Genomic DNA, 12,198 nt, shown 5'->3' with positions numbered 1-12,198 from the left:
GATGTGAACTATAAGAGTAATTTATTCTAAAATTGATGCTGTATCTGCAAACAGACACTGTATAGAATCCACTTGTGCCCCATGCATGCAAGATAAATTTGGGGCAGTGGTAGCTATTAAGAATTTGCCTGTACCATAAGCGTCTTTTTGCCATACTATGAAGGGTTTAAGAATAGAATCATTCATCCGTTCCTCTGCTGTAAGCAAAATTCTTATTGTCGTTAATTATGCAGTAACTAAACAGAGGAGGGGAAGCATCGTGTAGTCCATATGGACAACTCAGCAGTATTACAGCTGAGGAAAGGTGTAAGATCAAAAATGAAAGAAATGTTAAATAAAAACTAGTTTATTTAAATGGTTATGCATTTCTAGTCACTGACAAGCAAACAGAACCTCCTGGGTGAGGTTTAATGGAGACCTGTGAAAGAGGGACTGAAAATCAGCTCTGTTTAAAGTGATTGCAGAGCTTGAAGTTGTGACTGAAGAGCTGCAAGGGAAGAAAAAGTAAACTAATTGAGCTAAAGTAAACTGATTTTGAACTACTTTGAAAATTCTGAAATGGGAATGTGTCCTCAAAAAGCCTGTCAAACTCTGCCTGAGTTCTGGTGGAAGAAACTATAACCTACAAGAGAGGATTGAACTGAGCAATGTCAGAGATGATCTGATAAAAATAAATGAAAGAAGAATTGTCTAAATGAGTGTATGTTTCCTGGCCTGTAATTCTGTGGCTGTCACCTTTTTGCAGGTGTTCCGTGTGGCCAATTCATGTAACTATTTGAATAACAGGTGTAATTTCAGAGTTCTCTAAGCCCAATAAACAGCACGCTTTTTCTGTGTTTCATCACCCTTCCCACTCTTCCTGCCTTTCACTTTTCAATTTTTATTTTTGAATTCTTGAATTCTTCCCTATTTTATACATCACCAGAAGGCAGACTGTATCCCAGCTCTAATTGCTTATTGTTGTTTGGTGATAACAACCCGCAAATAAATCTAGAAGGCAGAAGGTAAGTCTCAGCCTGTGAACCATGTAGCAGGCTGTATTGGGACAAACATTGACCTTTGGATGAGATTCTAAAAAAACATATCTTTCAAGAACAGGTTGATGACTATATAGGCATCTTCTGCTCCAGAATCCCCAAAAGAGATAGTAAAAACCGTATTGATGCATCTACTATATGTTTGAATACTCAATCTAGAAAATGCAGTAATTAATATGAAAAACATTTAATATGGCAGATGGGATGACAGAGTCGTCTGCTTTTTGTATCCTATGTTTACTAAAATGTGGAAAAGTAGTATTTTTTTTCCAAAGTAAAGCAAATTTATGTTTTGTTTCTATAGGTTATGTGGGAATAACCTATTTCTATCCTGGAAATGCTTGTCCAAAAACTGTCCATAGCATAATTTGGCATTGGGAGTTGGTATTTCAGGAATAGCACATTTTTTTTCAAGAGTGTAGAGCAAACTGCAGATGGATAGTGTATTGTGATGGCTAGTTAGGTGTGACTGGCAATTCTGCACTGTGTGAAGTTGTACTATTAGTCTAACACTATTTTAGCTATGAATTGATCTCCTTTTTGGGTAGTGTAGAATGGGACAGGACTCTGACCTAAAATACTCTTCAAAATATGCCTGAAATTAGTATTTATAACACTTTCAATCCCGTCTGCAAGCAGTGAGTGAGTGTGTAAGAGAGTGAGATTTCAGAAATAGAAATCCAAGTTTTTAAACCTTGAAGGATGTTCTGTATGTTGTGTAAACATATGATATCATGACCAATAATGCCCTGATATGTGCAATTACTTGTTTGCTTTAGTCTTTTGCAGGACCTGTTTGTCTTTGTGATGACCTTTAAAATGTTTTTAAAATTGGACTTGTGCCACTATCTAATAGTTTATTAAAGTTTGCTCCTTTTATGTCTCACTATTTTGTTTCAGCATTGCAAAGGTCTGTACTGTTTTAAAGTCTTCAAGTCAGTCTACTCGATAAGGTTATTTAGCAAAAGAGGAAGGAGGATGCTTTTTTGATGTGCATGCTTTTCCTTCTCAGTTGATGGAAAGGTACATCAAATAATCAAGTGATAGAAAATAGTACTGCACTTCAGGAAGGGGAAGTAGATGTTGTTTCGGTTTAACATATTTAATTTTAAAATCAGAAATTTAACTTTTTGTAACATTATAACCTTTGCAGAATAAGAATGAAATTTAGAAAAAAAAATTCCCATGTGCTGTTAAGACTGTCTGAGCCAGTGGTTGGGGTATTGCCTAATAGATCTGAATGGAGTTTTCTTCCATGAATTTCTCCAGTTTCTTTTAAACAGTCCCTTGAACATTACAGGTCAGCACTCATTGCACCTCTGCAAGGCCACAAGGGATGACTGTGGTCAATCTGATTTTGAATAACTTCCCTGAATTCTAATTTCTTGGGTTTATATATATATGGTTTGTTTCAAGCTTTTCAAAATGCAACTGTTGATAAATTAATGATAAATTGTATCTCTGGTGTTAGTCATTGTGTGTCTTTTGTTGCAAGTTATGTTCATCTTGATGCCTTTGGATCTTTGTCATCCCTTGCTTTTATTCCCAGGTCATTGTTAATAGGTGTGCTGTTCAGCTTGGCAGAGTAGCCCTTCGGCTTTTAAACCAGCAGTCTTCATAGTTCTTTAGGAAGGTAGCTGCACAGCACTTGAACGTGAACTTTTTGTGGAGAAATGTCTGAAGAAAAAAGCCTCATTCTTCAAACCATGCACTGGTGCCTCTTTGATATTGTCCAAAAGATTCCAAGCTTGTGGGTCACATCTCCGTTGTCTCAGAGGGCAAAACATTTCAAAGGCATGGTTTGCGTTTTTTTTCTTTAAATGAAATTTAAAAAAATATATTTTTTTTTTTACTTTAGAAGTGGACTAAAATTTAATCAGTGAAAGTTCTTTTCCTTTAGGATTGTTTAGGTTTCATGGTGAATTACACCGTAGCTTTACTCAGTCTTCCAAAGTAAAAGTAAAAACACCTAATTCAAGAAAACAGCTTTATCTTTCCTTTCACCTCCATATAATGGGGCCTTCATTCTCCTCTTTTGCCTTCCTTACCTTACACCTTTGGGGAGTGTTCTAAGGAATATGGAAGTCACTGAAATGCATCTAACTGCCATGAGACTATCAAGGACAAAATAACTAGTTACAACATGCTTTTCATGTCAAGGTGTTGAAAAGCCTAGGAAATCTCCATCTGAAGTAAATGCTTAGTAAGTGCTTATAGTTCTTTACACAGCTATTTATTTCCTTCCCTGTTCCTCATGTTTCAACTGAGGATTTTTATATGGATACCGGTGCATTTGGTGAAGCTAGAGTTGTTAATTGAGTCTTTTGTTCACTGAAGTTATCCCAAATTTTTCCCCTGACATGTCTTGTATTTCAAGACTATGCCCTATTTTTAGGGAGGCCTATTTGTATGTGAAAGCTTTCTTTCTAATCAGCCTACTTTACCAGTCCAGTAATGCCATAAGCAGTGAATTAATTGTGCAAAGGCAAAGGAGCACTAAAGTGTTGATAGAATCTTCAGCTTCAATTAGCAAGCAAAGAAAAGGCACATAAAAGATAAAACATGAGTATTTGAACCCCAGTGAAAGTTTGGTTAAACATGGCAATTTCCTAATAAATGCTGGAAAGTGTTGCAGGAAAATTGCTTTAAAAAGACAATCAAATGGGTTTTGGCATGGTCTGAATGTCATTAGTATCATAGTATTGCTTGATTGCTGAGCATAAAACTTAGCTAATGAAATGATTTTCCTAACTTCCCCCCCACCCCCCAAGTTCCATTTTTCCTTTATTTTTTATTCTGAAGGAGTAGGCATGTGAAACCCTGACATCACTTCTGGATTCAGTGACACTATTAGGTATTGGGGTTTTTTTGTAAATAAACAAAGGGGGTTTTGGTTCAGAAAAACAGACTGTTTCACAGTATACTAATATTGTCTGATAAGTACCTGTTTACTGTGAAGTGTATATTTTCTGTTGGATATTTTTCTCAAAGTCTTGTTACAAGTCTTAAGAAATCACATCTTGTGGATAAATAACATTTACGTTTTAATAGAGATTGGTAATACTTGACCTGCAACAATAAATGGAAAACACAGACAGAACCTTCTTAATTTAAAAAAGGCGGGGAGGGGAGGTAAAACTTCTAAATATTAGAGACTTAAAAAAGTCTTCTCACAAGCTTGTCGAGTGTTGCAAGCTTTCCTTTAGATCAGAGCATGGAACTGATGACATGTGAGCCAGATGTGGCCCCAATATAATATGCCTGTAATCTGGAAATAAGCTAACTTATTTTTTCCAGGTTGATGCCTCTTACTTGATGTGACCTATTTGCTTTCCTCAGCAAAGTGGAAAAGGTTCTCACCACTGCCACAAAATTCCAAGTTTAAATGCTACTGTCTTCAGTGATCAAATTAGTCTATATAGTCTCTAGTGCTACACTTTTTTTTTTTTTAAGGATTTTCCATACATGCATTAAGAATGTATGAATGTTCTTGTAATATAAAATACAACTTCTTGATGATCCAAAAATTCTCTCATTAACTTACTGTCTTTGTAGTTACTTGGTAAAAATTGTAAACTAAGTATTGACATGCATGCAGAAGTTTACTGTATGCAGTATAATAATACAGTTGGAACTGCTTTGGCATGAAGCTCTTCTGGCTTATCCTGTAGTGACCTTCAGTCTTTAGCCTTCCAGCTTTAGTTTAACTTACGCATGCACTGACCTTTGCTATGGAAACGATATAGAAACACAAAAACAACTTGGCTGAGTTTCCCCAGCAAAGCAGTGGGTGGTGTATCAGTATTCTGTTACAGAGGGGGGTTGCTAGAGGTCAGTAGTGACAGTGTGCAGGAACTTACTAGTTGTCTACAGCACACTGTTTGCTACTCCTGGGAAAGTGGTATATCTTTTTTTTATGTAAAATTAGTAACTTTTTTTGTGTGTATTGTGCAGCTCTAGGATTGCACGTTAGTAGAGTAAATGCTGGAAGGTATACTTGAAAATATACCTAGTGCTCAACCAGTAGTTTAAGTTACTGTACAGTTACTAAGTGACCCATGACTGAATCTTGGGCAGGCTGATATTGTAGCAATCTATTGTAATGCATCTTCATCGTGGTGATTCTGTGGTGATTTACAACCACTTACAGTAGGTTGTAAAATGCTGTTAATTTAAATACTTATGGTCTGTATAGAGACACTATGTCCTTATATGTATATATTGTGTATCCTTGACTGTGTATTCTTGACATGGTATCAAGGTACAGATACCATGGTTTCATTAGATATTTGAACAAAACATAGTATCTGTTCCTTCAAGTTAATTATGTAGATATTTTCATGGAAGAACAATTAGCAATTTTTTTTACTGACTTAAATGTTTGGGCTGTTCAACATACAGAATTGTGCATAAAGCAGATGAGGTAAGAAGAAAGTGTCACCCTGCTGTCAATGAAACTAAGAACAATAAACATTTTTTTGAACAAGAACAAAACTGTATTTAAAAGGAATGCATTTTAATTTCCAAAATATGTCATTTTTCCTGATTTGAAGTTGATTTGGGGTAGTAAGTCTCCTTCATTATTCACAAGACAGATATTGCATTAATAATGGCAATTCAGGCTCCAAATATCATATTTCTTTTGGGGGAGAGATGACACTATTACTAGGAGACGGAAGGTAGTTCAGATTCTGTGATAATTCAGTCTCCAGTGGGAACCAAGTGTGGTGGGCAGAAAGTTCTGCTTTGCTTACTATGTAAAGGTTTTCTGTAGGGAGAGACATCCAAGGCTTACTTTCACCAGGATTAATCACACAATGGACTTCAGAATACTGTCATACTCTTCAGCAAACTGCTGAATACACCTGCAGTTAAACAAGGTAGGATTACTTTCAAATGAATTAAAGTAATCTAGCATTGTCCTCTGTTCTGAGGAATGGTATGACACAGGCTGTCTTAAATTATGTGGTGCTAGGCACAGTGTGTGGGTTTCACTGAAGGCTTTGAATGATTATGTAATAGAAATTACATGGGATGTGCAGGCATCCTCTCCACAAGCTATCAGATCATTTTCTACCTCCCCCTTGGCTCACTGGCTCCCACAGACTCTTCTCTTTGATTACAGACACTGTAAATTTTTTATTTTACTCTTGCAGAATCCATGTCATGCCTAGAGTTGTCAGCTCACTTATTAGACAAGATTTAAGGGGAAAATGTTAATTCTAAAGCACAAATTTGTATAATAAAGGTTGGGGTTTTTTTGTTGGTTGTTTGGTTTGTTTTTTTTTTAATCAACGTGTTGTTTTTGACAATCTCTCCGGCTGCCTCAAAGTTTTAGCTAGCACATAAGGCTGTCTCATTAGCATCCATAGCCTATTAAGCTTACAGTCTTTTGTGCTGCAAATACTGCTGTTGGAAACAAGAGGACACTGTGCAACCTGCTCATTGCTTGCTTAAGACTGTGATATGTTTCCTTTTTACGTGGCCCCGTTGCTGTGATCAGGCCCTGAATTACACTCTATAATGTGGGAGATGGGGTTATTCTTTCCTTCCCCAGCCCCCAGCTTACTTAATTGCCACACTTGCACACATTGGTTACATTTATGGCTTTACATTGTTTTTCTTTGATGCTGTTCTCTTTTTATTTTAAACCTTGAATAAATGCAATAAATCATCTGTAACGCAAAGTATAAATTTATGAAGTCTCCGCTGCCTTGCCAATATGTTACCTCTCTGCCTAACCATGTATGTATATTCCAGTACCTTTAGCAGGACTTCATTGCAGATCTTTTACAGCAATTCGTTTGAGACAAAGCTATGGTGTAAGCATCTGATTGATGGGGGGGGGGGGCTTTTTAGCTTGTTTGTCTGTTTTGAGACTGGTTTACACTTAAAAGCATGGCTTTTAAGTATATATGAAATTTTCAGGGTTTTGTCCTGATGTTATTACAGATAATTTTTAATTACGAGGTGCCTTATTTGTATGTTTCTGTATTATAACATGCATAGGTTTCTTCTAAATTACGATAAAAGTGTATTCTGTTGCATTATAATATTTTCCCTTGTAGTTTCCTTGGGACATTGGATTTCTTGTTTGTTTTCATTTAATTTAATATATAAACCAGAAGGAAAGTGACTAAAGGTGGTACTACTGTATGGGGTCTTGTGGTGGGGCGTTTTATTATTTCTTCTGAAGCTGTGGTAACATAGTTTCAAATTTCTACTTTGGTATAGCTAGTGTAGTGTAGTGATGCGAGACAGTCAACAAGCACATGAGCTCATATCACAAGAGCATCGTACAGAAAAAGCACTTGACAACCTGTTGATATATAACTAATCTGTGGGTGGGGTGGGCATTTTTGTCAGACTTTCCCACCACTTTCCCCTCCCCCAACATGCTTTGCAGAAACCAGGCCCTATATGTCTTCCATAATAGCCTGTCTGGGCAAGCATAGAGGGTGAACTTTGCTCAAGAATAATGGAAGCAAAACCAATGACACGGCTTTGGGCAATTCAAATGTAGTATATGGCCATAGCATCTCATGGACAATACCATTGCAACTGCTGGCATGGGGTATGTTTTGCTACACTACATTAAGCTCCTGCTCTGTGTAGGCTTCCGATAAGGACAGTTTCTCCATTGACTGTAGACAGACCAGCTTAGTTTTATGAGTATCCCCACCCCCACCCCTCTTTCTCTCTGTCCTATCACTAGTATCTCTAGAACTGTTGTGTACATGTCCATTGTTAAGGAAGGGGAAGATAGCTTTAATTGGAAATGAGCTTTGTCACAGTGACCCCATTTGGAAGTTATTCAAATTTTTTTAATAGGTCTGGCTTGTAATTTATATAATTCCCAGTATTAGAGTGAACACATTTAACGAATGTCACATTTAGACTGTATTCCATTGTGTTAAAATTTAATTTTAACTTTGAGGAAAATGGATGGTGGAGTCACAGTGTTGAGAACTTGGGACAAGATGGCTGCTGTAAATGCTAAACTAATACATGTCCTTAAATTTTCTTTAAACTCCTAAAATAATTCACACTCATAGAAAATATGAAAATATTCATTTGGTATTTAAAAAAAAGTCTTTTGGAAAGATGTTGGAGTCCTGCATCGAGTATAAAAAGGAACTTATGTGTTTATGTATTTCATTGATGTAAGAGTCCCTGTGCTCCACTATCAACACAACAATAACTAAGAGTAAAGTTTGTGGTGGTCCGGTTGTGTTCCCGTAGTTTACAGGTGACTTCTGACAGATGAAGGGAGAGACGCCTGTTAGTACACTGATGGTCACAGGAGGTTCTTTGTCCCCACTGTAACACCTGGAAATTCTTGAATATCACATTTCTTTACATGGGAAGCAACTCTGATAATCTAGGCTGTCTCCACTCAACGGCTGAGGGGTTTGGGTTGGTTTGTTGGGGTTTTTTTGCTGCATTTATCTCTGTTTGTACTGAGAACTTCAGGGAGAACAAAAAGATTTTACATATTTGACAGAACAAAAGCCTGTAAATAATAGACATACATATAAAAATGCAAATAAATGAGATCATGTAAGAAACCAGTTGGAAACATGTCAATTATAGGACAAGACATGGTATTTGATAAAAGCTGCCATGACTTTTAAAGATTGCTTGGCTTTTTGCGGCCGCTATTTTTCTTTCATTATAATGAGGGTCTGAAGGGGTAAGGATTGTTAAACCCATGAGATGTGACTTTTTGATTTAATGTTACTAAGTCGGTTTGTTCTGCTTGCCTGTGCATGCATGAATTCTCGATGGTAGCTGGAATCAGGTGGGGAAACAGATGAAAATTTATTGAGTTTAAGGACAGAAACCAGTCTGCTTTAGCGCAACCTCATTTGTAGTCTATGTACAGTGCAGTACAAATGTAGTCTATGTTTTATGGTAAAAGTTGAACTGGACTGGCCTTTTAAAGGCATGACAGCTGGGAGATGTTGTACATCTCCCAAGAAAGGTACAAGGAGATTTGACGACAACAGAATTCAGAATTCTTTGTCTACGGCCATGAAAAGCAGCACAGTCTCCCTACTGCAGTAATCATTTAGAGATCTCCCAGCCCAGAAAAGCAATAGAAGCACTAATTCTGAACTGTTGCCTTTCTTTCCTCTCCATTCACTTAAAAAAAAAAAAAGTAGAGTGGGCATTTTCCCTGAGAGCAATCTCATAATGCTGCGATTGTAACAAATAACATATTCGATCTATTGAGCTTTTGAGTCAGCTGCTCAAGATATGTATGTTGTTGCTCAATAACAGTTATATACTGTAGCTTGTCTGTAGATTTTCATCTGCAGCATGTCTCGGGAATTATTTTAGATTGTGTGCTGGATACGAAGAGGTGAAGAACAAGCCTCAGTTGTTGTTCTGGGTTTATTTGAGTAAGCTCAGTTTTATTTGTCTGAGGTGGTCTAGATTTTGGCTGTTCTGCTTCTCGATCACATTTAACCTCATTGGGCAAATAGGAAAGACACAAGCTAGAATTAATGGAAAAGAAATATGACCACGCTGTTGTGTCTAGATGGATTAATTATTAAGTATTACATCTTGGACAAAAGCATTCATGTAAGGCTGAAAGCTTTGAGAATGGCTCTTGAAAGTTCCAGACTTCTGTCACAAACCAAATTTCTGTTCTTGATTGAGAAAGCGCTAATAAAAGTGACAAGACTGGTAGGTGCTGTCATAGCCATAACTTGAATATAGAAAACAGGCATTCATTTGGTGTACATAAAATTTACTGCCAATAGTAGTGCATCAAGATACAAAGAATCTACAGTGGTGCTTCTGATTTCTGGGTGTGCTTTGGTTTTTTGTACTGCTGACTACTGGTGTTAAATTACTCTTGTAAGTAGGTTAAATTGACATGGGTTGGTTTGGTTTTTAAGTTTTGGTTCTGTAAAGAGCTTGGATAATATTGTTGTATGACCAAATAACTCTTCCTAGAGACAAAAATATTGACATGACAAAACCACATTTAAAGAATGACTGTCTGGCCCTCCTTCCGGTTTGAACAGAAGTTGATGTAGAAGTCAATGAAATGTAAATTTGCTGCATTGTTTTTTAGAAATTATATAACTTGAAGTGTGCATCAAATCTGCCAATTGCAGGAAGGTGAAGTAAACTTCATGGATTTATAAGACATTTTATAGGCGTTGGATTTAAAATTGCAGTGGCTAAAGGAAACTTGCACGTTACTGTTGGTTAAATTTGTTTCCTTAAATCTTCTGGATAATATGTTACCAATGTACTATCATAAAATTAGCTTTTTCTTTTAGAGGGTTGTTTTGGTTTGGTCCGTCCCCGTCCCCCCCCCCCCCCGTCCCCCCCGATGTGTTTCAAAGTGTTTTGTGCCTAGAATTACTACTGTTAGCTCAAGCAACAGGTGGTTTTATGACAACTGAGTACATTGGTGGTTAGTCTTATATTTAAGAAAAGGAAAGACACATGAATTAACATTTATCAAATTTTGTTTTTTAAAACATTTTCTGTGCCAAAAATAAACCATACTTGATTTTCCAGCTATGAATTACATTTTCTTTGTCCTAACATGTACATTTGCATTCACAAAACCTCTTAAGTTTAATAAAACTCACTATTGCATTCCACAGTAGAAAAACTAAACTTTAAAATATTTTTAGTATTTCTAGAAACTAATGTATCTTAGTAAAATTGATAATTTGGCTTTGATTAAAAACAATATCAGAAACACACCTATAACATAGCATAGCTTGATGTAGAAATTCTGTGGATAAAATGTTTCTTATCTCTTTGAGAGATTCAAAAGTAATGAAGATATTCTGATATCCATTTGTTTCTGGTAAATGTTGTTATGATACTTGTATTGCAGGACAGATATCTCTACTCAGTTTTCTGATTTCTGAAGAGATTAAATAACTTTATAATTAAATACTACTCTCTGACTCTTAAGTCTTTGTACTAGTTGTGTATTTGTTATGCACACACAAATGCAGTAAAAATCAACTCATATTTTAATATTACATCATCTTTTTCATCAGCTCCTGGGCTACAGCGAAAAGCCAGTAAACCTACAGATGTTCATCGGAACAGCAGATGATCGCTACTTAAGACCTCATGCGTTCTACCAGGTGCACCGAATCACTGGAAAAACAGTTGCAACAGCTAGTCAAGAGATAATAATTGCCAGCACAAAAGTTTTGGAAATACCACTGCTTCCTGAAAATAATATGTCAGCCAGGTACATCACAGCATAAATTGGCTGTTTAGTTGCTATGTGTCTGTCTTGTTTTGTTTTTTTTTCTTTTGTGCAAAGGTGAAAGAAAAATCTTGTAGAATAGCTTATTTTCCACAAATATGGCTCACGATTAAGATAGACACATCTCTTTAAACATGCCAGTGTTTAGGTAGTCAGAAGTAAAGGAGTAGAGACAGAGGGAAGCTCATAAGATTGACGGGGAGATAGATGAGTGCTTCTGGGATTATGCTTCCCCATACAATCCATACATATATATGACTCCACATTTGTAGAATTGCATGTGGGCTACTGGCCAGTAGAGTTTTTCTTTTATTTTTACGAAGACATAAGACTTTTTTTCTATAAAAATACAGTCATACAGTTTAGTTGTTTGTTTCTTGATTGAATGTGGTGATTTAACTTCTGGTATCTTGGTAGGCCTTTTCCTTGTTTTGATTATTTTTTTCTTTTTAGCAGTTGCGTTATTCTGACTTTTCAGGTCTTGTCAGATAGAATGTGCTAAATAATAGTTTAATGGTTAGTTATAGCAACAATTAAACTGCTCTGTTCTAGCTGGAGGGTCAGTGAACAGAATAAAGCACAATTATTTATGTATGTAGCACATTTATTTATGTAGACTTCTGAAGTCAGCTTAAATTTTCCTAGTTGCAGACTTCATGCTAGTTCCGTTGAATGCTGTGAACCCATGGTGATGTGCAAGATAACGCTCCTCACAAGTTTGTGTATATGTGTTACTTGATTAAAGTACGTGTGTCTTGTATGAATAATCAATAACTATGTGGAATGGTAGCTGGGATTTGATGGTCACACTTTTGTCATTCTCTAGTCCTTCCTAAGGCAGAGCTAAATATAGGTATCTTGCTCCTTGTAAATGAACGATGTTTACTATGTTAAATAACTTAC

General features: G+C 36.4%; 1 protein-coding gene across 4 annotated transcripts in view; it reads left to right on the top strand.

Annotated features, from left to right (window-relative positions):
• Positions 1-12,198, top strand: part of NFATC3 (nuclear factor of activated T cells 3) — a 76,854-nt gene that overhangs the window by 35,222 nt on the left and 29,434 nt on the right. For all 4 annotated transcript variants that reach the window (XM_075510578.1, XM_075510577.1, XM_075510576.1 and 1 more), the window contains exon 4: positions 11,078-11,277. In XM_075510578.1, coding sequence (XP_075366693.1) covers positions 11,078-11,277 — 200 coding nt within the window. The remainder of the gene's footprint in view (positions 1-11,077; positions 11,278-12,198) is intronic.

The sequence above is a fragment of the Mycteria americana genome, chromosome 8 (genome assembly GCF_035582795.1).
Source record: "Mycteria americana isolate JAX WOST 10 ecotype Jacksonville Zoo and Gardens chromosome 8, USCA_MyAme_1.0, whole genome shotgun sequence".
Lineage (NCBI taxonomy): Eukaryota > Metazoa > Chordata > Aves > Ciconiiformes > Ciconiidae > Mycteria > Mycteria americana.
Note: the sequence above shows the minus strand (reverse complement) of the source record. Positions and strands in the feature narration are given on the sequence as shown.